We start from the raw sequence: 25,849 nt of genomic DNA on the forward strand, positions 1-25,849 counted from the left end.
TAACTTCTAAACTAACTGTAACATAAACAAAAACATATAGTATAACACATGCTAATAAGATAAAAGATGCTAACAAGATAAACTAATTCTCTTCAATCCCCCTTTTGGCCTAGCCTAAGCTAGGCCAATAAAACAATTCATTGACTGCTCCCTTTGCTATAATCAAGAATAATAGAAGTTTAATCATGGTGCCGTCTTCTTTGGATGTTCCTGGATCCGTCCAAGCGTTCTCTGTGAATTACCTGCTAAGGTACATTGATTCCAGTGATACCAGAGTTAGGATTAATGTGTTAGGTTGTTAGTATGTTAGGATGTTAGGGTTAACAAGTAATATTCGCTCTGCAACTTCAACGGGACCAGTCCACCTGTGCTCTGACCACTTTCACTTGATGACTCTCAGAAGAACCCACTCAGCTGTGTGTTGAGTTCCTGGATCCTTACTGGATGTGGTTACTGAAGTTGCCTGATGGGAGAAAACTGAGAGAGTTGTTTTTAGTTGAACCAAATAAGATTTATATTTCATAAAAGTGCTGGGCTGGCCTATGGATTTTCTGCTCCTGGTCCCGGAAAGGGAACACCCCTCTCGAGCTCAAAGGGGGTGAATCCTGTTCGGGAGCTTAACAGAGCTTCTTACTGACATCAAGGCTATTGGAAGCGCCTGTGTCCATTTCATTCCACTGTGAGCACATATCTTGCCAATTTTGCTCTTCAGTGTTTGATTCATTCTTTCTACCTTTGCCTAACGCCTTCTCTACTTCTTGTAAATCTTTATTCTTAAAATGAGTTCCATTATTAAACCTAATTCGTTTGGGGAAACCATGTGCCGGAGTAATCAAAAATTTAATAACACTTTTTGCATCTTCTGCTTTTACGGGAACCGCCTCTGGGCAGCCAGTGTATGCATCCACTGCCACCAAGAGGTATCGGAACCCATTGACCCTGTCCATCATATCAGTGAAATCTATAATTATTTCTTGCCCTGCCATGGGGGCAACTGGAAACTTGCCCTCGTGTGGTCGAATTGTTGATTTCACATTAAAGTGTGTGCATATTGAACATTCTCTGATATAATTTTCTACACTGGCTGACAAAAACGGATGCCACCAATGTGTTAGATACCGCATCATTTGTGGTTTCCCGCAGTGTGTCAGGCCGTGGGCCTCTTCCAGAACGGCATCTAACAGACCGGGCGGGAGAACAGGTCTGCCGTCTGGGCCCCGCCAAATTCCTTCAACTTTCACAGCCCCCCTTTCCTTCCAAACTGTTTTTTCATGTGGAGAAGCTTCTTCTTCTTCTCACAACTAAGTCTTTCCCTATCGTATCTTGGAAGAATTTCATGAACTGTTTTCTCTGCCAACAACAAATTGTAACTTGGTTTATACCCTGCAGCCTTCTTTGCTGCCTGATCTGCAGCCTCATTACCTCTTCCCTCCAGAGAGTTCTCTTTGCTGTGACCTTTGCACTTTACGACTGCGACCTCTGCTGGTTCCATGAGTGCCTATGTCAGTTGCCTCATCTCTGCCTCATGTTTTATAGGAGATCCTGATGCTGTGTTAAAACCTGCCCGCAACCATTGACAAAGTTCTAAGTGAATTGCTCCCACTACATATGCTGAATCTGTATAGATAGTCACTCTCTTTCCCTTTGATATTTCTAATGCTCTAATAACTGCCTTCAATTCTGCAAGTTGTGCTGACTCTTTACCTGTTAGGTTTCCTGTTTCCACTTCCTCAAAATCTTCTTGTGATTTTCTAACTATAGCATAGCCAGCTTTCAGCCCCTCTTGTGGGTGTCTGAAACAACAGCCGTCTGTGAATAGTATTTCATCTGGATCCTTTAACGGCTCCATCTTAAGATCTACTCTGATTTTTTCATCTTTCTTCACTTTCTCTTCACATCTGTGTGGTTCACCCTCTCCCATACCATCTGCCATATTGATCCCTTCATGTGTGTATGTTATGTGTGGTGCCGTTAAAATCTTGTCCATCCTGGTCTGCCTAAGTGAGGTCATGGTGAATGCTGCTGAGCTGACCAGTGATACCACACTATGTGTTGTAAGAACTGTCAGAGCATGACCCATCACTAAATGTGCTGTTTTTTGTAAAAGTTTTGCTACCCCTGCTATATGCCTTACACACGATGGCTGCCTGTTTTCAATGGGGTCCAGCATTATACTTGCATACATTAATACTTTCCTTTCACCCCCTTTTTTCTGAAAGAGAACACCATTTACTGTATGTTCTCCTTCAGAAACATCCAAAAAGAAAGTATCTTTATATTCCGGAACTGCCAAATGTGCAGCTGTATTGAGTACCTGTTTAAGAGCAATGAATGCTTTCTGTCTCTCAATTATCCATGTTAGCCGGGCTGCCAAATCACGCATTCCCTGTTCATTCACCATTGCACGTAGGAGCGTAGTCTTTTCTGAATATATAGGAATAAAATGTCTACGATAGTTCGTGAGACCCAGAAATGAAAACATTTCCTTTACAGTCTCTCATACCACTCAGTTTGTTCAGCAAAGTCGACCTGTGCAGCCACACCTTCAGGCCCAACACACAAACACGGTGATGTAATCATCCAGACATTTCCCTATAACTTTTCTCTAAACGCATCCTGATACACCTCATTGTTCTCACGGTCGTAAAATAGAGTGACATGATAGGGATCAACTGGCGGGGCAAAGGACTTAGCATCGACAACCAGGGCCTCCAGCTCTGAAACAATGCCACAACACCGACACCAGGTGAGGTCTCTGGCTCAAGTTCTCCCCAATAAATATCTGTCCACACCCCCTGTTCTGGAGAGGGTGTCGGACTCATCAGCATTTGTCCCTTCACACCTTGATGTGGAATAGAGCAGTTCAATTTCAGTCCATTAGGAAATTGCACCACCAGACCTTTGTCTCCACACAGAATTGCTGCTCCTGTCCTCACAAGGAGATCTCGTCCCAACAGGTTGATAGGGCAATGTGGTGAAATGACAAAGGGGTGCAACACAGTCTGTCCGGCAAAATGAGTCACTACTGGCACAGAAAACGGCAGTCTCTCCGGGCTTCCTGAGAACCCCACAAGCTCGACGGTGTCAGATCAAGTCAGCTCCGGTGATAAATTCCATGAGATGGTGGAACACTGCCTGGTACCTCCGGATAGTTGCGATATGGACAGTCCCTTTGCCAATGACCATACCCTTTGCAGGCATGACACTGATCTCGGCCTAAGTACCCGCCTATCAAGCCGTATCCCTGCCTGCCGCGTCTCCCACACATGCCTCCCCTTGGACTGACCCAATACGGGTTTATCGGAGCAAAATCTTGTTGCGGACCTAACTGATCTGGCTGCACCTGCCGAGAAAACTGCTGAACCATCTGTTTCTCTTCCTTGTGTTCATCATTAAGCTTTTTCCGTACCTCATCTAACTGAATTTTTAGGAGCTGTTCCTGCGCTGTCATCACCTCCTCTTTCTTTCCCTGTTGTTTAGAACAAGGATGGCACCCTGTGGCACACATCCATTCCTCTTTACACCTCGTAAGGAACCCATGTGCCGACTCACTTTCCTCCCACTTAAATCTTAGGTTCTGCATTGCTCCTGGAGATACTGGAAATATCTGTCTCGTAGCTTCAGCAACCCTGGTTGCACAAGGGCCAAAACGTGCAGCATTAGGTCTGCCTTTAATGCCTGCTGCTACCTCAACTTTATCCAAATCCCAGAGAGACACTTGTCTCCCTAAAATTCCTCTAAAGTCTCCTACCGCCAGCTGCATGCTCTGTGTTAAACTGAAAAGGGTAGACATCCACTTGCCGCCTCCCTCTGCGGGTGGGGGCATCTTATCCACCAAACAATTAATGTCTGTGATAGCAAATGGAACATATATTGGTAGCTGTCCTCCTCTTTTCTGTATCAGAGGGGCCTGGAACTGTGGCCTTCCTAAAACAGGCCCCTTACTCCGCGTGTGTATTCCTGTTTGACTCACCTCCTCATTATTTATGGTCCCTGGTAACGGTACACCTCTATACTCACACTCACTCTCTTCCCATGATTCTAATTCATATAATTCTGTCTGAGCTTCAACAGGCTCCTGAACCTCCAATTCTCCAATAAATGTAGCCGGAATTTTGTAGGTATCTGTCTTATTCTCGCGCTCCTCTTTATCATTGCCATAAATCAATCTTGCCTTCTCCTCCCTGTGCTCAGCCCTGGCAAATCCTCCAGATGGATCAGCTCTTTTCACTTGTTTTGTTTGATTGCTAAATGTTTTAACGACGTTTAATGCAGATTTTTGACTGTCCTGTTTTTTAAATATAGTTTGTTGAGAGATTTTAGGGCGAACCACCTGAGCTTCTTCTCTAAATGCAATTTTTCCTAAATTATCTTCAACCTCTTCCTGTCCCTGATTAATCATTCTAACCTGTCTCCGAAGTTCACCCACTGTCTCACGTAACTCCTGCAGTTCTTCATCTCTGTCCACATCTAACTGACCACTGTTAATAGTCAAAACTGGCAATTGATATGGGGGTGGGGAAGTGGTAGTAGGTAATGATGGATAAAGAGTGGTGTTAAGTGTCAATGTCTGGTTTGGATCTTCTAATGAAGGCTTCTCTACATTGGGCACTCGTGTGACCCCCCTAGATCTGAAATAGTGCACCGCTGCACATGTCACAGCCACAACATATATCCTTCGACGCTTATCTTCTAACTCCTTACCCTGTTTTTGCCATGATTCTCCTGCTATAAACCCTAATTTTGGATTATCAAGATGATCCTGTAATATAGTGTGAGTTTCTGACTCCCAGTTACACAATGCTTCAGCTAAATTAACCTTCACCTCTGGAGGGGGAAATATCTTCTGCTTCTGAGCTTCCTTCCACAACTTTTTTATTGCATCCAATTCTCTCTCCCTAATCCCAACACGCTTTACCACATTCCAGTTCCATCTTTAACTATGCTCCCAAGTGAGATTGAATGTGAATGACTCCAACGGTCAACTCAATGCCTCAGTGAAACAAGCTTCTAGACCAAACTTCTTTGATCCGGTTCCACTCTGGGGGTTAATTCCCAAGGACAAAGAGCCTTTTAATTCACGTTCACTCTGGCACTTTTCCAACCCACACAAAAACAAAAATCTCGGGCGCCGGGAGTGTCCGTCCCGTCAACTGCGCTCCGAGTCCCAACCCAAATCTTTTTCATATACAGTGCACTGCATACAGCAATACAGCACTGTACTAGTTACGGTTTACTCTAACCGTACTTATTTACGGACTCGAACCGTAATTACTAACGGACTCGAACCGTTATTGCTAACGGACTCGAACCGTTTCTATTTACGGACTCGAACCGTAATTGCTAACGGACTCGAACCGTTATTCCTGCAGTCATTTCAATATTTTCTATATTTGTATCTGGAATTTATAACTAGGACACTTCAATTGACAGTGACGACAAATTGTTTGGAAATTGCCAATGTGCAGAACTTTTGATTAAACAGGTGTCTGCTTACCTTTTATTAGGGATCCCTTTGTCGTCAGTTGTCTTCCGAAGTGACCGTTGTTGAATTCTTTGCCTCAGATGACTTCTCTGTCTTCATCACGTCGGGGTCACCAAATTGTTGGATTGCAGTACCTCTCGTGTGTCACTGCCAATCCGCGTGTTCTTTAAATGAAGACTTCAAGTAAACAAATGTCAATTTCAAAATGTATTTAGCAAACAGATGTATTTAGCAAACAAATGTATTTAGCAAACAAATGTATTTAGCAAACAATCAATTCAAGATACAAATATTACAGAGCTCTGGGCCAGTTCATAACCCTAGCAACAACAAAGTCAATTGTCAGGGCATGAAGTCTGACCCCCTAACTATCCCTTGGCCCAGTTTATATAGAAAGACATATGTCATTATTGATGCTAATTCAGTCCAATCCAGTCCTTCTTCTTGGGTGACTTCATCTTCTTCTTCCTGCCTCATTTGGTGTTGGTGCAGTCCTTCTCCATTGTCTTCTCAGATGGCCAGGACAGAGGTCTTATTCCTGTTCAGGAACTTATCAATCACCAGTAAATTATGCTGTCATATTTTACGATGAGGGTCTACCATTTCCTGTCCGGCTGGCTCCAACTGTCTGACCAGTATTCATGTCAAAGAAGGGTCAACTGACTTGCTTATGTATATTCCTACTAAAGATTATATAGTATTCCTAACTTCTAAACTAACTGTAACATAAACAAAAACATATAGTATAACACATGCTAATAAGATAAAAGATGCTAACAAGATAAACTAATTCTCTTCAGCATGTTTGTTGACCGAGTCACAATGCTCCTCCTGCTCGGCCTCGAGAGCGGTGATTAACATTGTCATTTCAATTGGTGTGAATGAGACGATTATACTGTTTTAATTTTAATTATGTAAAATTCTAAAAAGCAGGAGGAGTAACGATAAGGCTGCTTCAATTTCTACTAATAACGGCGTCTTCACAACTCATTGAATCGGAACTGACTAAACTAATGTTGTCTTTTTAGTTCCATCTGCCACACGCTCCAAACCCCCACCTGGAGATACCGCTGATCTACAGGCATCACTAGTTGATGGTAAAAACATTGTAATTCTGTTCATCCAATCAAGTGTTCTGCTAACTGCAGCTGCATTAAATAGAGTAATTTCATTTTTGAAAATTACTGTACCTGCGGCTGTTCCAGCTTCACCAGGTGTGAAGAGGAAGAGACCTGTGCCCCTCCCTCCACAGCTGGCCTTCCTGGTGACAGAGACAGAGGGTCTCACAAAGGTAGAGGAGCCCCACTCAACTTCAAGTATGTTTATTTTTTTTAGGGCTGATGAACAACCTGATATCTCTGTAATGTACAGCTGACTGTTCTTTCCATGTTGTCATCAGGTGAAGTGACTGTAATTTCTTAATAGCAAGTCTGCACTTGTTTTCAGGACCTGACTCTTGCACGGCACAGACCTCTGACGGCAGAGTGCCTCCTTTGACGGACTCTACCGAAGACGAAAAGAGTGGTATGTTAAACCATGTAAATTTCCCCCATTCCGTGGGGTGTTGAACAATAATAAAGTGTCCCAGGGTAATTAAAATTGACACGATTCTTTGTCACTGACATGAAAAAAATCTGACGTGTAAGCTCTGGAATGAAACCAAGTGTCCGAGGCGCGTGTTTGTTTCCTTGTATTGTGTGTTTATATCATGTGAGGGCGGGGGCACTGAAATTGTCTATTCAGTAATAATAACGTTATGTTGTTCAACTGTCTTCTTTACTTTATCCTAGTTCCCATAGCTCCTGTTCCCATGCCTGTCCCTGACCACGACATGAGCAAGTGGATCTGCTCACAACATCAAAAGCTGTGGATGAGGACGGCACTTCAACAACTTGGGTTGTGGCCTGGGTCCCGACCAGTGCATAACCCTGGGAACGCAATTTCTCTTTGGCGTCTTCCTCCTCAACCGGAGCTACTGGACATAGTGGCTGAGCTCCCATCTCCCAACTTTTTTTCAGCTCCATCCATTTTTCATTTGGAAGCCAGAGAGCCACATCATGGTCAGGTTGAGGAACAATTACATCCTGCCGTGCCTCCATAGCTGTCCTCGTCCTCAGGTGGTCTCTGCAGGCGTGGGAAGACCTTGAGTGATCGTCAGCGTCCGTGGCCAGTATTTTATCTTTTCCTCGCGACTCTGCTGCAAGGCCTGTCGCAGGAACTGGTTCGCTGACAACCCTCGATGGGTGGAGAAGCTGCCCGTGCGCTTTACTAACCTTTTGCCTGCATTCCTGACTTACAAGAAGGCTGTGTGCAAGTCAGTAATGGATGAACTGCGGCGTTCTGGCAAGTCACCGACTGATATGGCGAACCAGGTGAATGAGCTCATGCACCTCAAGTATGAACGAGCTCACCTGGCATATCTGCACGCTGTACAGAACGTCAGGGATGCTGAGGCTGGGGCGTACGGACAGAGAACCATCGGCCAGTACGTGAGGATGGAAGATCGGCCACGTGCTTTCGGGTCATACGGGGACCAAGAAGGTTGGGGTGGGGTGTCTGTGTCCGGATTCTACCTGACTGACTGCCTGCTGGATGAGTTCAAGCGTCAACAGCCGTCTTTGACCAAGCTCCTCCAGGGCACGTTCGGGCAGGTTTTCAGGTCGGACCACACGAGGAAGATGGCAAGGAAGGTGACACTGGCATCTGGAGCCATGTCCAGTTTCGCAGTGATGAATGAGAACTGGCTCATTGTGTCCTGGGTGATGGTTCAGGCTGAGACAGAAAGGTCCCTGCATCCGATGTACCAAGTAATGGCCCAGAGGTACAGCGACGCTGGGGTGGAAAAGGCAGGCTACCACTGGATGGACAGGTGAGATCAGCGATCTTCTTTGTTTGCCGTCATTCAAACTGAAAAATGCTCTCTGCAAGTCATTTTCTTTGAAGAAATGTTACAATTCTTCCTTTAGAGCTCATATTTCTATGTCTCTGCCTCGCATTTAGGGATTGCTGCGCTCCATTTAACACCCTCCTGTTGTCCTCATGTTCTGTATACACCCGTTGTCGTCGGGGTCAAAATGACCAGTCTTCACTAAACCCTCAATATAAGCAGCTTAATTGAATTTTAAACACCAAATTTCATCTTGCTTGAAGAAACAACTTGTCATTCACCACAAAATGTGTTAATACCTGAGTTTTCCCTCTTCACTTGTATTTCTATAGCTTAAGAAAAGGAAAAAATGTGCAAAAAGCAGTTTTGAATGCATTTTTAATCATCCCAATGACTCAGTTTCTGTCTTTTTTTTTTTTTTTCAGTGAACAATTTAAGACAATGTACAATACAAAAATATGAAAAATAACATAACCCATTCAATTATTTAGCACATGTAGGGCAGTATGGAAGTGTACAGCTTCTGCAGATATATTTCTTACACTTGCAGCACACAGTATGTGTTTTACAGTCCTTCTTTTGAGGGCAAAACTGACATCTCTTTCTCTTACTTGGCCTAGCTGGGGAAGTGGCTGTGGTAGCTGGATCCTCAGGTTGATCGGGAGCTCCTGCACTCTGAATAGCTTTTACAACTGCTGCTGAGGCTTCTGTGCGGGGGATTGGCTTCCTTCTTTCAATGAGTGGAGTTACAAGTGCCTTTCCTAGCTGCTCCAGGAACAACCTCCTCTTGTTATACTTACGAGACATCCAGTTTGGGTTGGTCTCTCTCCAAATCACGAAGGCATTGTAGGAGGAAACATCAATGATGTTGTGGAAGATGACCAGGGGCCAGTGGGCAGTCATCCTTCTGCAGCTGTATGCTCCAATCACCTTATCTAGGTTGTCCACACCTCCTTTGTTGCGGTTGTAGTCCAGGATGATGACTGGCTTCCTGTCCCCACGATCGCTAATGACACCGTCTCTGTGCAGTGTGCTCAGAAGAAGTACATTCTTGTTTTTCTTTGGGAGGTAGGAAACTAGAGTGGTGGTGGGCGTGAAGGCAAACTTTGATGAGAGGACCTCTCTCTCTTTTGATGCAAGCAGTGCAGGTGGGAGCTCAGGCTTGTTCTTTCGAACTGTACCAACCATGGTGATCTTCCTCTTCAGGAGCTGTTGTCCAAGTTCATAAGAGGTGAAGAAATTATCACATGTCACATTGTGACCCTTCAGTCCCTCTGTCACATCAAGCACAACTCGCATTCCCTGCTTCTTCTCTGGGCTTCCACTGGTCGGCTTCCCGGTATAGATTTGCATTTTCCAAGCATAGCTTGATTTGGCATCGCAAGCCACCCATGACTTGATCCCATATTTTGCTGGCTTGCTGGGCATATACTGCCGGAAAGGACAACGACCTTTGGACAGAAGACATTAGCATCAGTGATTAGTATCAGTGTCACAGAAAACAGTCAAAGAAATCAATAGTAAAAATCACTTTTATTAGAAATATGAAAATAGTTTACCTCTAAATGGAACCAGTTGCTCATCCACTGTTACGTCAGGCCCTGGATTGTAGAGATAGGGTAGCCGCTCCACCCACTTGTCCCAGACATCCCTTATGGCTGCAAGTTTGTCTGTCACACGTCTTGCTGGTCTTGACTCACGGTCATCAAATCGTAGCAGTCTTGAGTAGGTGTGAAATTGTTTGAGTGGCATTGTGGCTCGGAAAATTGGTCTTCCATTCTCTGTGTCCCATAGACTAGCTGCAGCCTCACCTCGGGACCTGTATACACCTGCTAAGATTAGCAGCCCTAAGTAGGCATGCAGGTCAGTCTCATCCATCTTTGTCCAGCTGTCTCCATATTTGCGAAAACCCTGCAGATTTGTCATCTCCAGGATTATTTTTTCTATTGCTGGTGTGATAAAAAGGTAGAATGAAGAGACAATGTCCCGGGCATGAGAGACAGCATACCTTGTGGGTCCTGGGGTCATCTTTATGACGTTTTCTTCTGCATGCCTGCCGTGTTGGTCATATTCTGTTGAGGACCATATTATTTTGCCATTTTTTGAAAGGAAAGCCTCTCTTTCAGCTTCAGGGTTTTCTTCTTCTTCTGAAGACGATTCATCATGCTCTGGGTTGTATTCCTCCCCATCTTCTTCTTCTGATAAATCCTCCACTTCCTCTTCTGAATCAGAGCTGTCTTGTTGGACATCTGTAAAAATCAGCTCTAGAGCCTCTTCAGCATTGTAACGTGCACTCATGGTCGTAGCAGTTAGGGATTGCTGCGCTCCATTTAAGATCCCGGACTGCGTCCCTGGTGAACATCTGTGCTGGGATGCCTGGAAGACCACCCCTTCCATTGTTGCAGAAGCCACCTCTGGACCGCTGACCAACACCTGCGCCTCAGGGGCACATTACAACAGCAGCATCGTTGTGAAGCTAGACTTGTTTCACTGTATAAGGCGCTTTGGACGAGAGTGCACCTCTGAGCACCATTTTCTGTTCAGCCTTTTCTGCCAGCTCCTTTCTGCCGCCTTCTCTGTGGTCGATAAGGAAGATCTGAAGAGGCTCTGTGATGCCTACGTGTTTTGCGGAATCCGTCCAGCCAACCCCACCAAACGGCACTGTAGTGTTGTAGGAAACACGCAGCTAAACCGCCAGTAAAGAACCAGGGAGATGTATTTTGCAGAAATTTCCTTTACTGGAAGCGGTGAAAACTGTGAAGCACATTACATATGCTTTCAGAACAAGTCAGATGTTCGTACAGTACATTGCATTAATCTATAAACATTTTCGCATATAATCACGAAATATTGCATAAATCATACAGGTAAGTACAGTGATCCCTCGCTATATCGCATTTCATCTTTCACGGCTTCGCTGCTTCACGGATTTTTTTTGCGAGTCGTTCATTGCAGTTCTCAAATATAATCGAAGGTGGCATATCCGTTTATAAAAACCTTCTTGCTCAGAAAAAGAGAGCGCCAACAACTACCCATAACAATGTTCTTCTCTGGGAGAAAGACTCCTGCGCCTTCAGTAGAAACAGACGCTACAGCGGAGCGGAGTCAGGACGCAGAGGCACAGCTGGGACTGGGAAATACGCGAGTGACAATGTTTCCAACCTTGTATTACTATATTAAAATGATTGTTTTAAACAAATTTTGGGCTTTAAAACAGGTTTTGATTTTTGGTTTCATTCTATAGTTCAGTATTGCATTGTAAAATAATAAAAAATAATAAAGCTCACTACTTCACGGATTTCACTTTTCGCGTGTTATTTTTGGAACGCAACTCCCGCGATAAACGAGGGATCACTGTATATAACATAAACTTACGGCGTTGCCTTGTTAACAGCTCAACGTGGATGGCAAAGTTTACAATGGATTTGGATCCGATAGTCCATGCTAAATCAGCTCATGGCCTCTATTTAGCGGAGCGGAACCGGAAGACACAAACTGAAAACCGGAGGTCGCTCTATTGGAAGTAGTTTTAGCTAAATTAATTACAAAACAATGAGTTACAATTGTAAACAACTTCGAATGTATTTCTTAAGTTATTAACATTTTTAACACATGTGAATTGACATATTTATTATTTAGAACTTATTTATGAAAAGTGCCTGCGGGCAGGCAGTACAGGCACATCCGAGAACACTGCAGAACTAAAATTCCACAACCCACCGAGCTGCTGAAGAGAGTTCTGCAGCACTTTCACCTGGCCACGGACCCTAACGATGTCCCACTCTTCAAGCCATCCATGCTGAAGACGTGGCACATTCAGAGGGTTCACATCCTCCGTGGTTGCCTCAGTGACCCAGAACTGTCTGAGGGGATAATGGACAGGGACGGAGGGACCCTTCAGCTAAACCACGTAGCGGGCGAAAGGGCCAAAGTCCCCGTCTGGATCCCTGTCCGTGGTACATCTCAGCAGGAGGGCTACCATTTCCAGCAGGCCCAGTGGGTCACGGGTACGCAGGTCTCCCCTGAACTGTTCCAGGCCCAGGCCATGACCAGCGTTGTGCGTTGGAACTTTCAGCGACTGGTAGACATGAAGAAGCCCGGCGTCGTCCTCCCTGCTGTCTTTGACCCTGCCTTAATGTGGGAGTTGAACTCTGCTTCCATGGCAGTGACGGGACAAGACAAGTACCCTGCGACAGAGACACTGGAGAAAGGTTTGGGCTGGAGTACAGAGAACCGGGCTGCCGTCCGGTCCCTCTGGACTGGGACAAACACAAAATGCAGAAGAGGGATCCACCTTCGGCTCTTGTGCCCCCTCCCGCTCCAGACGATGCTCCTGGCGCAACACCTTCCTCCAGCTGGGCAACACTGACTGCTGTGCCGTCGCTTCCCCCTGCACCACCTGTCAGCTTCCATCTCTCTGCTGCTGGACGTGTAAAGGAGATTCCAGCAGAGGATGACCAGGATCCTGAAAGATCAGTGGGTGGGTCAACGATAATCGTGTTTTTCAGAGCGGCATGTTGGAATTAAGGCTTTTGAATGATTGAAAATAAATAGATTTAGTTAGGTTGTGATAGGTCAGTGTATCTCAATTTTTTGATGTGTTAAATATTACACTTTCTGTTATTAAGGGATCAATATTAATGTGTTTTCTCAATAGCCCATATCGCGATAATATGAGTTACTAAGGATGCATTATTGCTTTGTTTGTGTTCCAGACGTCTCTCGAGCTTTGCCCCTGCCGCTGAAGTCCTCGCCGAGGAGTGCCCGCACTGGACCCATAAAGACTGGTGGTCGAGTGTTTGTCTTGGACCACACACGCTGGACTCTTCCCATGAAAGACGCTATTGATAGTTTGCTGCAGTATCATCATGGGGAGAAGGACATCCTGAGGCTTGTGGATCGAGACTACGCAGACATGGTCCATCGGTCTGCGGCCGATCCTAACAGCTTGCTCCACCCCACAACCAGGTTTCACATATCCCGCTATGTGAAGCATCTGGCAAAGCTGTTGAACACCAGTTCTTCTCTGAACACCAGCCCAGAGAAGCTCCTGGAGACTCAACAGCTGTGGTACTCCTTGACGGAGGGGAGCAAAACAACCAGCGTTCCTGTAGTCACCATGGAGACAGCTGTTGTCACTCCTCCCACAGCTGCCCTGCCCACACCTCTGACGCAGGACTCCATTGAAAAAATTGTGCAGGGCATTCCAGAGAGGCAGCAGCAGCAGCAGCACCGACCAGAGCAGAAGATGAGACAGACGAAAACCTGTCTCGCCTGTGGACAGCCCAAGTCTCGGTATGGGACGGATGGATCTTCCATCCACTTTTTCTATCAGCAGGGTCCTGTTCGCTACTTCTACTGCTCAAGGAAGGTGCATCAGACTTATGCTGCTGAGGGACTCTCTGACCCCAGAATGCCCTTTGAACAATTTGCCATGTCAGAGTTTTTCCAGAGGGAGTTGGAGGCCACCAAAAAGCGTGCGGAGGAAAAAGCTCGGAGACAGAGACTTGGCTCTCAGCCACCTGATCGCCTCTGCAGGTTCTGCCATTTGACTCTAAAACAGGGACCAAACAGCCCGCATATACATACAGGGTTCCCTGGAGTGGCAGGTAAATACATTTACTGCCCATCCAAAGTCTATTCTCTATATCGGGACAAGGGGATGGCCCGAGAGAGGACTTGGAAAGAGTTTGTGGCCACTCCTTTCTTTGAGGCAGAGAGACGAAGATGGATAGAGGAAAGGACAAAATGAACTACATGCCAGGAATGCATGTTGCATGACTGTACATAGTTATGAAATGTAATGTTGCACTATTGTACATAGTTTGAGATTTAATGTTGCACTGAGATTTAATGAACCGACTTGCATACAGCCTTCTTGTAAGTCAATAATGCAGGCAGAAGATTGGTAAAGCACTCCAGGCATGTCCAAACTCAATCCTCGAGGGCCACAATCCAGCCGGGTTTTCTATCCCACTGAATGCATTTTTAGCCTGGTACGACAGAAAACCCAGCTGGATTGTGGCCCTTGAGCACTGGGTTTAGACATGCCTGGTTCAAAGCCTGACAAAAAAGGACATTAAAGGCACAACAACAAAGACTAAAACTCAAGTCCTAAACATAAATCCTAATATACTAAAACTATCTACTTATGCTCGTGAAACAGCACAACATAACAGAATAACATAACAGAAGCTGCTAAAGTGATCTACATTTTAAACAAAAGGAAGAACAGGAAGACCAATGGAGAAGATACAGGAGGAGAACAAAAAGCTGCTGAGGTCAGTGACAGAGCTTCAACATGAAGTCAGGCAGCTAAAAGAACAGCTGGTTGAGAAGAACGAGCAGTTGAGCCGGAGCACCAAAAGGCGCCAGATAAAAACAGTGGCTCATGTGGACACCCTGAACCAGCTGAACCAGGCAAGGGCTGATCTCACAGTGAGCCAAGAGAAGTGCACTTATCTGGAGGAGAAGTTGCAGAAAGGTACCAATCACAGCCACCAGAGTCCGGAGCACGGAGACCACGTCAGAGGACAACAGCCTGAGGAAGTGGCGACGTGTATCATAGAGCTCTCCAAGAAAGAAGAGGCTCTGAAACTGCAGTTCTTCCAAAAAGAACAGCAGATGGAGGCGTGGATGAGGCAGAGGCTCATTAGCATGCAGGAAGAATTTCATAAGAAGCTCTTGGAGGAGAGAGAGAAGAACCAACATGAGATGACTGAGAGAGAGGAGAGACTGAGACAGCAGCTTGAGAGAGGGATGAGGGAAGAGAGGGACGTCTGCTTGAAGAAGCAGCTGTCCACGCTCATTGAGTCCTGGCAGACCGAAGCTCAGCAATGGAAAAAACACCAGTTAGAGCTGCAGGAGAAACTCCAGGAACGAGAGAGCCTGCGAAAACAGCAAGAGGAGGAAAGAAAGCAGGAAACCGAACGCTTCCAAGAGCAATTCCAGCAGCTTTGGGTAAGCAGCCGCAGATTTGTTTGTCCCGTCACTCCTGGTTTTGGAAGTTTAAATGTGTGGATGTGAAAACTAAAACCAATTCCTCCTTTCAACAGAACTACATTGTAAAAAAGGAGAAGAAGAAGAAGAAGAAAGGGGTCTGGAGCAGGATTCTAAAATTTTGGAAAAAGTGAACTCCAACACCTTTCCTTGCTTCCTTTTCAACTTGTCACAGCTCCCTCCACCCGTTTCCCTCCTGCCCTCAGTAGTTTTCCACTCTACCTGTCAGCCACTCCCACCTCATCGGGCCAACTCCACTCACCTGTCGGCTCCGCTGCAGCTCATCCCAGACCCTGCCTGTCTTCATTCTGCCTGCCTCGCCTGTTCCCCAGAAAACCTGCCTTTCTGTCTCCGACCACGCACTCTGCCTCCGTGGCTCCAGCTATAATCTGCTTCCCCGGCTTCGACTCCTCTGCCTGGCCTCGACTCGTCTGCCGCTCGCCCCTCATCGGTACCTCTGCCTTGCCGCCCGGCTCTGGACCCCTCCCCTCGGCCGTTCCACCAAGAGTAAACCCATTCTCATCCCCTAATCCTAAACCCAGAGACTCCTTTTGGGCCACTGGTCTGAAGACTGTTTCGTAAAATCGCGGGGCTTCATAAATGCAGAAGTTGTCCTGGAAAAAATGTTCTATGTATCTAATGGATGTTAGTTTTTGGGGATTTATTTATGCTGAAGTAATTCACAACATAAGTGTGGGATCCTAAAATGAGCTTTTCCGTTAATATAGTAATTCAATAATTTCAGACTGCTCAAATGATTTGCATCTTTATTTAAAAATGTAAAAAATGCAAACACTCTTTGAATCCAGCAGAAGATGTAGGTGTTCACACCCCCATGTGTATCTGCTTTCATTTATTTTATGCATTCTGTCATTTTTGCCATTATCTGTTATAATTAAAATACATTGATATTTTATTGTGCTAGCCATTTTACCATTCAATCAGTGCATCCTTTTAAGTCCATCTCCAGCAAAATAAACAATTACCACAGAGATTTGACTGAACATTGAAGGGAAAAAAAGGTCACATGATCCTAATTTTAAAAATATTCCACTAAACAACTTAAATGGTTGCCCCCATGGTTGTTTTTAAGCTTACTATAGATACGCTGATCGGTACTGCATTACAGTTTATTCTTGTACTCAAGATTTGTTGCACTCTACAGCGTTTAATGTATACAGGATAAAGGTAGAGACTACACTGTAGTAAATGCATGATGACATCACACTGTGAAATCTCTGGTGTGGACGTTCCATTGTTCCCCTGCAGGTTCCCCCTCAGACACAGAAAACTGTCCCAAGGAGGACAGAGGCAACACCCATCAGGCAGCTGATCTTCAAACCAACCATCAGAAAATAACACTGCAGTAGACGACTGTTCAACATACGATCTCTGAAAAAGATGAAATACTGTCCACTGTGCCAACAATTACTCAAGGTCTTCACACACCTGCAGAAACAACCAGAGGATGAGGACATCTTTGGAGACATGGCAGATTGTAGTTGACTATAGAATAATGTAAAATAACAGCTTATGTATGCACAGTAACTTTGGTAAAGACGTGTTTTTCCATGGAAATTAACATGAACTAATGTCATTCTCATGAGTGAATCAGAAATTTAAACTGGACATTAAAACTTAAACGTTGTTAACCTTCGCAAGCGAGGGAGAGAGAGAGAGAGAAGCAGTGTCGCTGAGCCCAAACGGTGAAAAGGCGCCTTTTAGCGGCCTAAAATATATTACATCCGTAGTGGTTTAGCACTACCATCGAGAATGAATGGGGAAGAATACCCCCCCCCCCAACCCGAAAAAAGCTATAGAGGGTTCTCACATTATCAAATTTAAAAAAAACATAAGAATAAGATAAAAACAATTTGCATTGGCCGGGAATCGAACCCGGGCCTCCCGCGTGGCAGGCGAGAATTCTACCACTGAACCACCAATGCATAAATAGGCCAAAAAAACTGATATTTTTAAAGAAACTTACCTTAATACTTAACCAAACTTAATTTAATTCTAAACTATAAACGAGGATAAAAGCGTTCCAAACAATGGCGTCTCTTGAATAACTATACTGCCATCTAGTGGTCAAATACAGGTATTTACACGCATAAATTAACACGCACTTCACGTGGTAATTAACGATATAAAGCTTGGACAGAAATCGTCACACATTTAACAGCTTAAATACGACCACAATAACGTCGGGTATAATAAAGATAATAATAAATATAATGATAAAATATAATAAAGGGTATAATGCTCAGAACAACCATCGCAATGCAACCACCCAATTAACAAACAGAAACCCAACTACCAAACATAACAACATAAAGCAATAGCCACTCACCAAACTATAAACACGACATAAACAATAGTCAGGAAAATCACTTAAAATTCACAGTTCCGTCCTAACTTCAACTGGGCCGTCTCTTCAGGCGATGAAGACAACTGGCTCCACTCTGACGCGCTCCCAATTAACGCTGACCAGTGTGGTGAGCTCAGCGCACCTACCTGCGCATGCGCTCAGGCTGTGACTCTTGCCAATAATAGCGCCTCCATTTCCCCTGTGCAAGCTGACAACTATTTATCAGCCCTCTTCCCCAATAAAACACCAAACTCTGGAACAAAGAATAATAACTAACGCTGTATGCTTGTGCAAATTGTGAATTGAGAACAAAATTCCCATCTTTCCCTTTATTTAATAAGAAGTCTACTGTAGTATCAGGAAGGTTAAAGTACAACAGGCCAGAAAGCTCCCGTCTGGCTTTGATGATATTTTGAGAGTTCCGTCCGAGTGTGCCTTTTTAAAAAAAAAAAAAATGTGGCTCTCTGGCCTATCAGTTGATGTTGTGTTCATCCAACAGTTATTGTACACATCAGTGGATTAGGAGAGATTAGGAGAATCAACAGATCATAGTACACTGACGCGGGGGGTGGGTGGAGCGGGGGGCGTCGTACCCCACTATGGACACAAGAGGGCGCTGAAGTCCACGACATATGTCAACCTTGGACAGAAACCTTGGACATTTCGTTACCGGCCCCTATTTACACACTGCAAGTTCTGGGTCTGCGCAAGTATTTATGGACCGGAACAGTAAGACAACGACTGCATGTCATACGCACGACTTCTGTTTTAAGTCGGTCAGTACTTTTGTAAAACGACCCTTCTTGCTAATGTGAACATTGCTCGTTGAGCAAGTAGTCAAGTAGTCAAGTTTCGGTTCAGCGAAATCTTGTTCCGAATAATCTTCAAAATCATGGTCTCAAAAAGCAGCAGTACCTTTGTCATACTGTATATCCTTTTGTTTTTATTAAATTTGAATCAGTTCTCACAAAGGATTTATTATTACCAGTGCATTTAACGTGATGGTTACGTCATCTTGCGTAAGTGGCTTTAACCCAAATAATATTAGTAGCTTTCCAAATATGAGACATAGTTCTAATGCACTGTGGGGATTCTCCATTCAGTCCTGTCATGGGATTATTAAAATCTTTTTTTTTCAGTTTGTTGATTACATGTGCAGGTGTAAGAAATTGATCTGTACACAGGTGAGATCATGTATCCCATAGACCTTCCAGTTGTGAGTGACACAGATCTCACATTGGCATCTGAACAGTACTTCTCTTCTCTGGAGCAAATACCTCATAAAACTAAAGAATTCCAGTCTTCCACGACCAATAAGGTAACACCTATTACTTCTTTTTATGACCAGTTTGCATCCCCAGTCACTAGAATGTTCCTCTTTATTTTGGGGTTAATTAAAAACAACTAGTCTGTCCTTTTTTCCCTAGACAACCATAACAGTGAACACTGTAACGCGCTTGCAGCTGTTTGAAGATGGTGGAGCTGACTGCACACTGCTGGTGCTTCACCCCTCCGGTGACCCAACACAAGGTCCGGAACCAGACTTGTGATCCCCCATCAGATGTGAAAGACAAGCACTGAAGTGTCGTGTTTTACAACTCAGTCTTGGCTGTATACCTGCATGACAAGTGGTGGCCTGTGGATGATGTATTACGAACCACAGTCGAATCCAGAAGTGGCTTGTTATCGGTAACAGAGCTTCTTTACATCAGTGATTAACAAATTATGCTTCTTATTGTGTAGTAAATTAACTGGCCTGAAATGTGAAGGAGTAAAAGTACAATAGAGGAGCCTGGAGTTAAAGTACAGTGTAACGGAACATAGAAACTGGATCAACTGGAGCCTCAAAACTATGTGAAAGGCAACAGGAACATGTGAATGTCGTCTTTTTTTGGTAAATATATGACTTGTGGGAACAGTTGGTCCTCCTAAATCAGTGTTTTTTCCTCTCCAGGTCCAGTCGATTGTGGAGAGGGTGATAGTGTTCCTGCTCAGTCGGGTTGTGGACAGATCTTTGGACGAGAGCGTGTGTTTCTCCCTGCACCCCCGCACCGAAAGCTGCAGCCTGTTGTGGAGAGACGGTCAGGCGATCGGTTTCTACACCGTCAAACACAAAGGTGTGATGGTGGGTGGGGGAGGGAAGCGGCAGTTTTACAGTCTTTCACAGAGAAGGTAAGCTCCAGCTACATGCATGGGGCAGACCAGTGCGTAGGGATGGGCGGGGCTTAAAATGTGTATATACTCTCACCACCAATGCATTAAGACTACTGTCCTGATTAGTAGGATCTGCAGAGTATGTACTGGAAGCCAATAAATAAAATTCCTGAACAAAATTTTGGGCTTGTTGTTATTGATACGCTCCGTAAGGTATCCCAGAGAGGGCTGCTAAATAAAACACCTGATTATTAAATTCATGTTTGAGCTCATATTGTTCTTTTCAGGCAGCCTCTGTGACACCTGGAGTGGTCAGGGCTACTTGCTGCCTGTTCTGGACACTGTTCTGGTGAGGAAGAGCTGTCGGAGGAGAGGCTTTGGCTCTCAAATGCTGGAGAACTTCTGTTCCACGTTCTACTCTGAGAATATTCTGGGAGTCAGTTCTCCACTCTCACCTGGTTGGGCAGCAGGTTAGCTCTTTTTGTCTTCATGGTTCTCTCTCACAGCCTGTTAAGCTTTTTGTTTAAGTTCTGTGTGTCCTTCATTCTCAGTCAGAAACAGACAAAGTGTTTGGGTGTGCATGCAAAATCTGCATGCACTGAAGGATGGTGCATTTCATTCATGGGGTTTTTTCTTGAGAACAGTTTGCAGGCGTTTTCTGCAACAGCGTGAGGAATATCGGGACCGTTTGTACGAGGTAGAGGCTCCTGGGAGCTGGACTCAGAGACGAAACATCTGGCTGAATATTCAGCTGGGTTGCTACACCCTCTGTAAGAATGTCTGGCTGAAGAGAACATAAAACCTTCGATCAGCCTTCAATACTGAGATAACTGAGTGTTTTTTCTGTTGTTTCTTTAGGTATTAATGAGGAGAACAGTAGGGCGTCAGGAGACCGCAAGAAAAATGATGGGAATTGTTCATCTCAGGAAGTGAGAACTTGATTTTTCTCTGGTAAAACTGAAAGTGTCCCAGTCATTGGACCCCATAATACTGGATCCATGTATCTACAATCAACAGTAACCAGGTTATAGGATTTTATTCTAAAATGTCTCACAATGTCTGGGTTCTTTTAATTATTTAGTCCTTTTTTAAAAAATTTTTTTATTTACACACAGCCTTGTAATGCAAACCATCGAGTGGGGACAGTCTCTCCTGCTGGTCCAAGCCCAGGAGGAAGCATTCTGGACTCAAATCCTGCCGCTGAACTGCTGCAGTCCCGAAACACAAACCAAACTCTCACATCAGCATCTTTTCCTGCAACAAAGCCTCCCAGAGAGAAACAGAGTCCCCAGCAAATCAATGCAAAACGAGCCAGAACCACATAATAATTTTAAATTTATTGTCATACGCAAAAATGCGGGACCACCTTTAGCACTATCAAGAATTGCATGGCATTTTCTTGCATTTCCCCCGTTTTACGACATGATAGCAATATGAAAACAAAGAGTGCAAACATTGTAAACTTTGGGACTTTCCTGCCTCCGCCGGGATGTCCGGCACCAAAATGAAGCGCACCTCACTTTCTCTCCATGAAGGAACCAGGAAGTCCGGAAGCAGGAAAACAAAACCTATGAGAGAGGAAAGTTTGATGAAAAATGAGCCGAATTTATAATAACACGTCTTTACAAAATAAATCGGTGCACAATGAGAAATATGATGGCGTTTGGTCTCCTGTGTATGACAGGTATGGTCGTAAATGCCGTTTTTCAGACGAAGATAGTCAGGTTGGGGTTGCAGTTAACGTCAGAACGTTTGTCATAATAGCCTCTTACCTTGGGTTCAAAGTTAGTGCTGTTTTGGTTAGGCATAATACTTTGTCAGTTGTAACGTTTTACTGTTCGTAAACACCCACATCTATATCAATTTACCTTTAGCATCGAACGTATCATGAGGAACCAAGTGGTTACAGCTAAACAACGCCCCCTACCGGGTGTCCCATGGATTTCAAGGAATATATGTACAGTATTTTCAAGAATGGCGATAATCTTAGTTCTTACAGATAAATAGTATACTAATATTGGCTATTAGTACATAATAGTATTACTACTCTAGGAGTGGGATGCTAAAAAAATCTGGTTATTGGAGGGCTCTCATCTCATCTAACTTTTGGTTATGAGTTTACAGCTCTGGATTTTAAACAATTCTAACCAATTGTGTGGAAACTAAATTTGAGCCCTGTGCACACATTCCTACAATAACCCAGTGTGTTTTAATGTTTCCTTCACAGTGGTGAGGGTGTCCTGCTGGAAGGAATGCTGAAAGATGTCTCCAGACATTCAATCAGTGATGACAAAAACCAAAAGGTACAGTATGTGAAATACAGTTAATACATGTCTTTCTTATCCAGCACCATGGATCTTGCTCTCATGTTGCTCTCATCCATGCACTGCTGTCTCTCCAGTCTTTAAGGATCATGAGCAAATATCTGTAATCACAAACCATGCACTGTACTAATTATTACACACTTACCTTATTGTTACTCGTGTAAAGAATAATGTACAGTTGTAGAGAGACTTTGTCTTGCTTCTTGTCGTCGACAGAGCCGCTTCTACGTGCTGTACGTCAAACCCAGCCGCATCCATCGGAGAAGGTTTGATGCCAGCGGCAACGAGATCGAGTCGAACTTCAGTGACACCAAAAAGGTCAACACTGGTTTCCTCATGTCCTCCTACAGTGAGTACGTAGAGTTGGTGTTTGCATAAGGAGAGGAAGTCGTGTACAGCAGTAAGCACAGTCCCCACACAGATGGAAAGTACCGGGTTCAATTCCAGGCTGGATTTTCTCCAGTTATTAGGCTGATGGGAGTCTCTGGGAGGATGTTGCTAATGCTAACGGTACTGCACAGCTCTGGTGTGTTTAAAGACCTCACAAATGACCAAGGTGTGCATAGAGTGTGTTTCTAAAACTGTGGTCATAAACAAACACACCACAAACCCAAAGGAGAACCCGGTCTGATGCCTGACCAGCTCTGTTCAACTCCTCACATTAACCATTAAACATACATGAATCGACTGCCGGCGCAGCTCGAGGCAGCAAATAGTGGCAACAATAGAAGAAGGAATTTTAACACTTTTTTAAAAATATGGTGATTATATTGGTGGGTTTGTTCTACGCACACAGAGGTGGAGGCTAAAGGAAAGTCCGACTGTGTCTCTGAAGATCAGCTGTCAGCAATCGTCAACAAACCAGAGCTGGTGAAGATAACGGACCAGTACCGGCCCAGCGGTACCTGGGCCTTCTGGTACCCAGAGTCAGAGATGGACAAAACCGAGCTGGAAACAGGACAGGAAATCCGTCTGAAGACCAGAGGAAACAGTCCTTTTATATGTGAGTCTTGCTCATTTGTACACAGTTAAATCGACTTGCTTTTTTTTAAACATTTATTTTCAAAGCCAAATTGATGCCAGTTTGATGTCAGGATTTGAAGTGGAGATTGATCCGGGGATAAAATGTTGGTTTTTCTCTGGTTTCCCGAGGGCACTCTTGGGTTTCCCCCCTACACAACCCTGCGGCCTGTCCGAGCACTGACCTTCGCAGCCACGGGGAGTGAATGAAATTTAACCAGAACTTTGTTTTTCCAGCCTCTATGTGACTTTGGTGGGAGTGAACCTCTCCTGACCTTAGAAAAGCCACCTAGTCCTTTCATATTCAATAGTTTCTTCTAACAGTAGACACAAACTTCATCCTATGTTGGTGGCTGATGGGAAACATGGGGAAAATGTAAAGATGTTTGCATTTTTCACAGTATTTAAAGATGTTACAGCGGTGGACACATTGTTGTGACGCACCTGTGAGAGTTGCTGTTGTACAACTGATAAAGACTTAACTCTCGCTTGCGCTTCCAGTCTCCCTGGCCAAGATGGACGGCGGTACGGTGACCAGGTGTAACTTTGCCGGAGATCAAATGGCCGGAGCATCGTGGACAGACAAGATCATGGCGAACAAAGCAGACGCTGCGACCTCGCAGGCGTCGGGAGGAGAAGGAGCAGGAGAGGACGAATGGGTGAGAGCGCTGCTTTCGTTCGCGTTATCTGGAATGTTTGTTTGATTGTTTGTTTGTTTTACACTGCTGGAGGGATGACAGAAGGTAGTGTTGTGAATCTTCTCCTGGTGGTAGCCGAGATGTGTTGATGAGGAAGGAATCTTCGCAGACACCGACTTGGTTATCAAAGATGTTTATTGGAGAGAACAGTCAGGTATCAATCGAACACTGCAGATTGTCCGAGGGAGGTTTCGCGGTCCCGATGGTGAAGAACTCCGAGGTGTCTTCATCGTCACCTCCTTCTTATACAGTCGAGTAAACACATTCTTTACTGATGACCTCACGCTATACAATATGGCCAACCCAATGGTATAGCGTTCAGTCATTACCAAAAAAGGGAATACTTGAAGATGCTTCATGCTACACATCCTCATATGGAGAACAACCAGGGGCCCACAGGCTCCAGTGTCATCTTTTAGGAGCTCCTTTTACATAAAGGAGGAAGACACCGGACACACATGTGGAGCATGTCCTAATATGGTGCTTAGGCTGGGTGCTAAACACATTACGGCCTTACAGATGTAAGGCCTGCATAGAACGGGTCAGATACTACAGTAGACACCTTCAGCTGTATGGAACCGATGCCGGCTTTACTTGCTGGGATCTTGTGCCACCTGCTGTGTCTGGGAATGTTTGGCCACAGTGAGCCTTGTCAAACAACATCGAAACCCTTCAACTTCCTGGGTTGACAGTAGTGGTTGTTGCTGTCAGAGTGGCTCAAATTTAAGCTGCCGCATATCTTTATCGCACGAATTAGCGTTAACGTGTCAGCGACTCGGGGAAAGTGAAGGTATCTTATTTGACTAAATTCAGCACCAGCTGTGGCTGCATCTGTTTTACAGATTAGAATGATTCCTTTGTTTCTCTGTCAGGATGATTAAGGAAATCAGTGCTCCCATCCACAAGTGCTGGCACCCTCTGAGTCTCAGGAGTGACCCCCCTCCCCGGCTGCCTGGAAACTTTTTTCTCCTCAGCCGTACCTCCTACATCCTACCCCGGCTGCCTGGAAACTGAACTCAAATACACTCCGTGGACAGAACAAGTAGGGCTTCATATTTACAGGACTGGACCTGCCCTCTACTCTGGGTTATTCTACTCTCGCTGATGTCCAGTTCGATTGTTTGTATTATTTGCACTCCATCTTGTTTTTCCATCACACTTGTTGGTCCTGGAATGGTGAAATCGAAGCCCCACGTGAGGCACAAACTCTGTGTGTGTTTTACATCTTGTTTCCTCAGATCAGCTCACTGGTGTGATTCCAGGTAACTGAAGAACAAAAGCATTCAGAACCTTTTTTTTAATATATTGACATACTCAGTTCATGTAAGACAACATAGCTGAAGGCATTCTGAGGACGTGCCTTCATTTAAAATGTGTTCAAATGTGAGACCACCCCCACCGCTGGACGTGTTGTCCTCTTCTTTCATAATCAGTGTGTTTTCCTCCTTTATTCCCATTAAATCGTCACTCTTGCAATCCCAGTTTGCCTCATATAGCTCATATAGACCAAAGTCTTTTATACTGTTCACCAACAATTGCTCTCAATTGCTGCTGTGGAGAGAAGTCTGATAAAATCTGTGTTTATGTGACACTCACTTTTTGAAATCCAAGTTTCCATAATTCTCTTTTGGGAAGCTTTTATTAGGTTGTAATAAAAAGAGAAATAACCTTATCTTTTGGTAACTATGTTCAGCCCTTGGAACAACTACTTCCTGCCTAAATATCTGGGCTAATATCTGGCTTCATAAACAGTGCAGAAGCTCGGGTAAAGGCAATGACCGTGTCTCATTCCCCTTACCTGATGAAATGGAATCCTCAGATTTCCATTTATTTGGATACTTGCTGCACATTTTGTTCTAATACAGTTTACAGATTTCTCATTAAATCCAAATCTCTCCCATGCCTTAAACAAGA

The 25,849-nt window shown here is 44.6% G+C and overlaps 4 protein-coding genes, 1 long non-coding RNA gene and 1 other non-coding gene across 14 annotated transcripts in view; 3 read left to right on the forward strand and 3 right to left on the reverse strand.

The window, feature by feature from the left end:
- Positions 1-16,713, forward strand: part of LOC115251028 (uncharacterized) — a 27,260-nt gene extending 10,547 nt beyond the window's left edge. Inside the window, exons 2-6 of one of the 5 annotated variants that reach the window (XM_029841803.1) lie at positions 6,514-6,582; positions 6,691-6,801; positions 6,932-7,009; positions 7,276-8,354; positions 13,088-13,408. In XM_029841803.1, coding sequence (XP_029697663.1) covers positions 7,807-8,354; positions 13,088-13,220 — 681 coding nt within the window. In that variant the 5' untranslated portion in view covers positions 6,514-6,582; positions 6,691-6,801; positions 6,932-7,009; positions 7,276-7,806 and the 3' untranslated portion in view covers positions 13,221-13,408. The other 4 variants (XM_029841804.1, XM_029841805.1, XM_029841806.1 and 1 more) reach the window with 4 other exon arrangements.
- Positions 8,734-14,368, reverse strand: LOC101078606 (piggyBac transposable element-derived protein 4-like). The gene is made up of 5 exons (XM_029841797.1): positions 14,236-14,368; positions 12,667-12,837; positions 11,748-12,590; positions 9,932-11,126; positions 8,734-9,823 (listed from the first exon to the last, which is right to left on the reverse strand). The coding sequence occupies exons 4-5, from the start codon at positions 10,767-10,769 to the stop codon at positions 8,856-8,858; spliced, it is 1,806 nt and encodes a 601-aa protein (XP_029697657.1). The 5' UTR covers positions 10,770-11,126; positions 11,748-12,590; positions 12,667-12,837; positions 14,236-14,368; the 3' UTR covers positions 8,734-8,855.
- A 533-nt stretch (positions 16,714-17,246) lies between the features above and the next one.
- On the reverse strand, positions 17,247-17,317 carry trnag-gcc (transfer RNA glycine (anticodon GCC)). The gene has a single exon. It is a non-coding gene; the product is annotated as a tRNA-Gly (tRNA).
- A 1,015-nt stretch (positions 17,318-18,332) lies between these two features.
- fam169b (family with sequence similarity 169 member B) lies at positions 18,333-21,255 on the forward strand. 4 transcript variants are annotated; one of them, XM_029841913.1, is made up of 9 exons: positions 18,333-18,468; positions 18,924-19,057; positions 19,167-19,269; positions 19,343-19,428; positions 19,694-19,856; positions 20,181-20,363; positions 20,445-20,663; positions 20,752-20,822; positions 21,009-21,255. In XM_029841913.1, exons 1-9 carry the CDS (start codon positions 18,372-18,374, stop codon positions 21,216-21,218), a joined length of 1,266 nt encoding a protein of 421 aa, XP_029697773.1. In that variant the 5' UTR covers positions 18,333-18,371; the 3' UTR covers positions 21,219-21,255. The 4 variants fall into 4 exon arrangements, with proteins under 4 accessions (XP_029697773.1, XP_029697775.1, XP_029697776.1 ...); XM_029841915.1 differs by having other exon boundaries at positions 18,334-18,468; positions 20,538-20,663; XM_029841916.1 differs by having other exon boundaries at positions 18,338-18,515.
- Positions 21,212-21,808, reverse strand: LOC115251046 (uncharacterized). Its single transcript, XR_003889600.1, has 2 exons — positions 21,666-21,808; positions 21,212-21,461 (listed from the first exon to the last, which is right to left on the reverse strand). It is a non-coding gene; the product is annotated as an uncharacterized lncRNA (long non-coding RNA).
- arpin (actin related protein 2/3 complex inhibitor) lies at positions 21,412-25,607 on the forward strand. 2 transcript variants are annotated; one of them, XM_029841918.1, is made up of 6 exons: positions 21,412-21,577; positions 22,121-22,196; positions 22,434-22,566; positions 23,014-23,220; positions 23,739-23,896; positions 24,808-25,607. In XM_029841918.1, exons 1-6 carry the CDS (start codon positions 21,489-21,491, stop codon positions 24,814-24,816), a joined length of 672 nt encoding a protein of 223 aa, XP_029697778.1. In that variant the 5' UTR covers positions 21,412-21,488; the 3' UTR covers positions 24,817-25,607. The 2 variants fall into 2 exon arrangements, with proteins under 2 accessions (XP_029697778.1, XP_029697779.1); XM_029841919.1 differs by lacking the exons at positions 23,739-23,896; positions 24,808-25,607 and adding an exon at positions 23,370-23,729.
- Positions 25,608-25,849: the final 242 nt, after the last annotated feature.

Source organism: Takifugu rubripes, chromosome 9, assembly GCF_901000725.2.
Source record: "Takifugu rubripes chromosome 9, fTakRub1.2, whole genome shotgun sequence".
Classification (NCBI taxonomy): domain Eukaryota; kingdom Metazoa; phylum Chordata; class Actinopteri; order Tetraodontiformes; family Tetraodontidae; genus Takifugu; species Takifugu rubripes.

Bases quoted from the DNA above. Each gene is read 5' to 3' on its own strand.
- LOC101078606 (XM_029841797.1), bottom strand. From the start codon at position 10,769: ATGGAAGGGGTGGTCTTCCAGGCATCCCAGCACAGATGTTCACCAGGG. The intron at 9,824-9,931 runs GTAAACTATTTT...TTCTGTCCAAAG, and splicing joins GCAACTGGTTCCATTTAGAG to GTCGTTGTCCTTTCCGGCAG.
- arpin (XM_029841918.1), top strand. From the start codon at position 21,489: ATGAGCCGAATTTATAATAACACGTCTTTACAAAATAAATCGGTGCAC. The intron at 22,197-22,433 runs GTACAGTATGTG...TGTCGTCGACAG, and splicing joins GTGATGACAAAAACCAAAAG to AGCCGCTTCTACGTGCTGTA. The intron at 23,221-23,738 runs GTGAGTCTTGCT...TTGCGCTTCCAG, and splicing joins AGGAAACAGTCCTTTTATAT to TCTCCCTGGCCAAGATGGAC.
- fam169b (XM_029841913.1), top strand. From the start codon at position 18,372: ATGTCAACCTTGGACAGAAACCTTGGACATTTCGTTACCGGCCCCTAT. The intron at 19,058-19,166 runs GTAACACCTATT...TTTTTTCCCTAG, and splicing joins AGTCTTCCACGACCAATAAG to ACAACCATAACAGTGAACAC. The intron at 19,429-19,693 runs GTAACAGAGCTT...TTTCCTCTCCAG, and splicing joins CCAGAAGTGGCTTGTTATCG to GTCCAGTCGATTGTGGAGAG.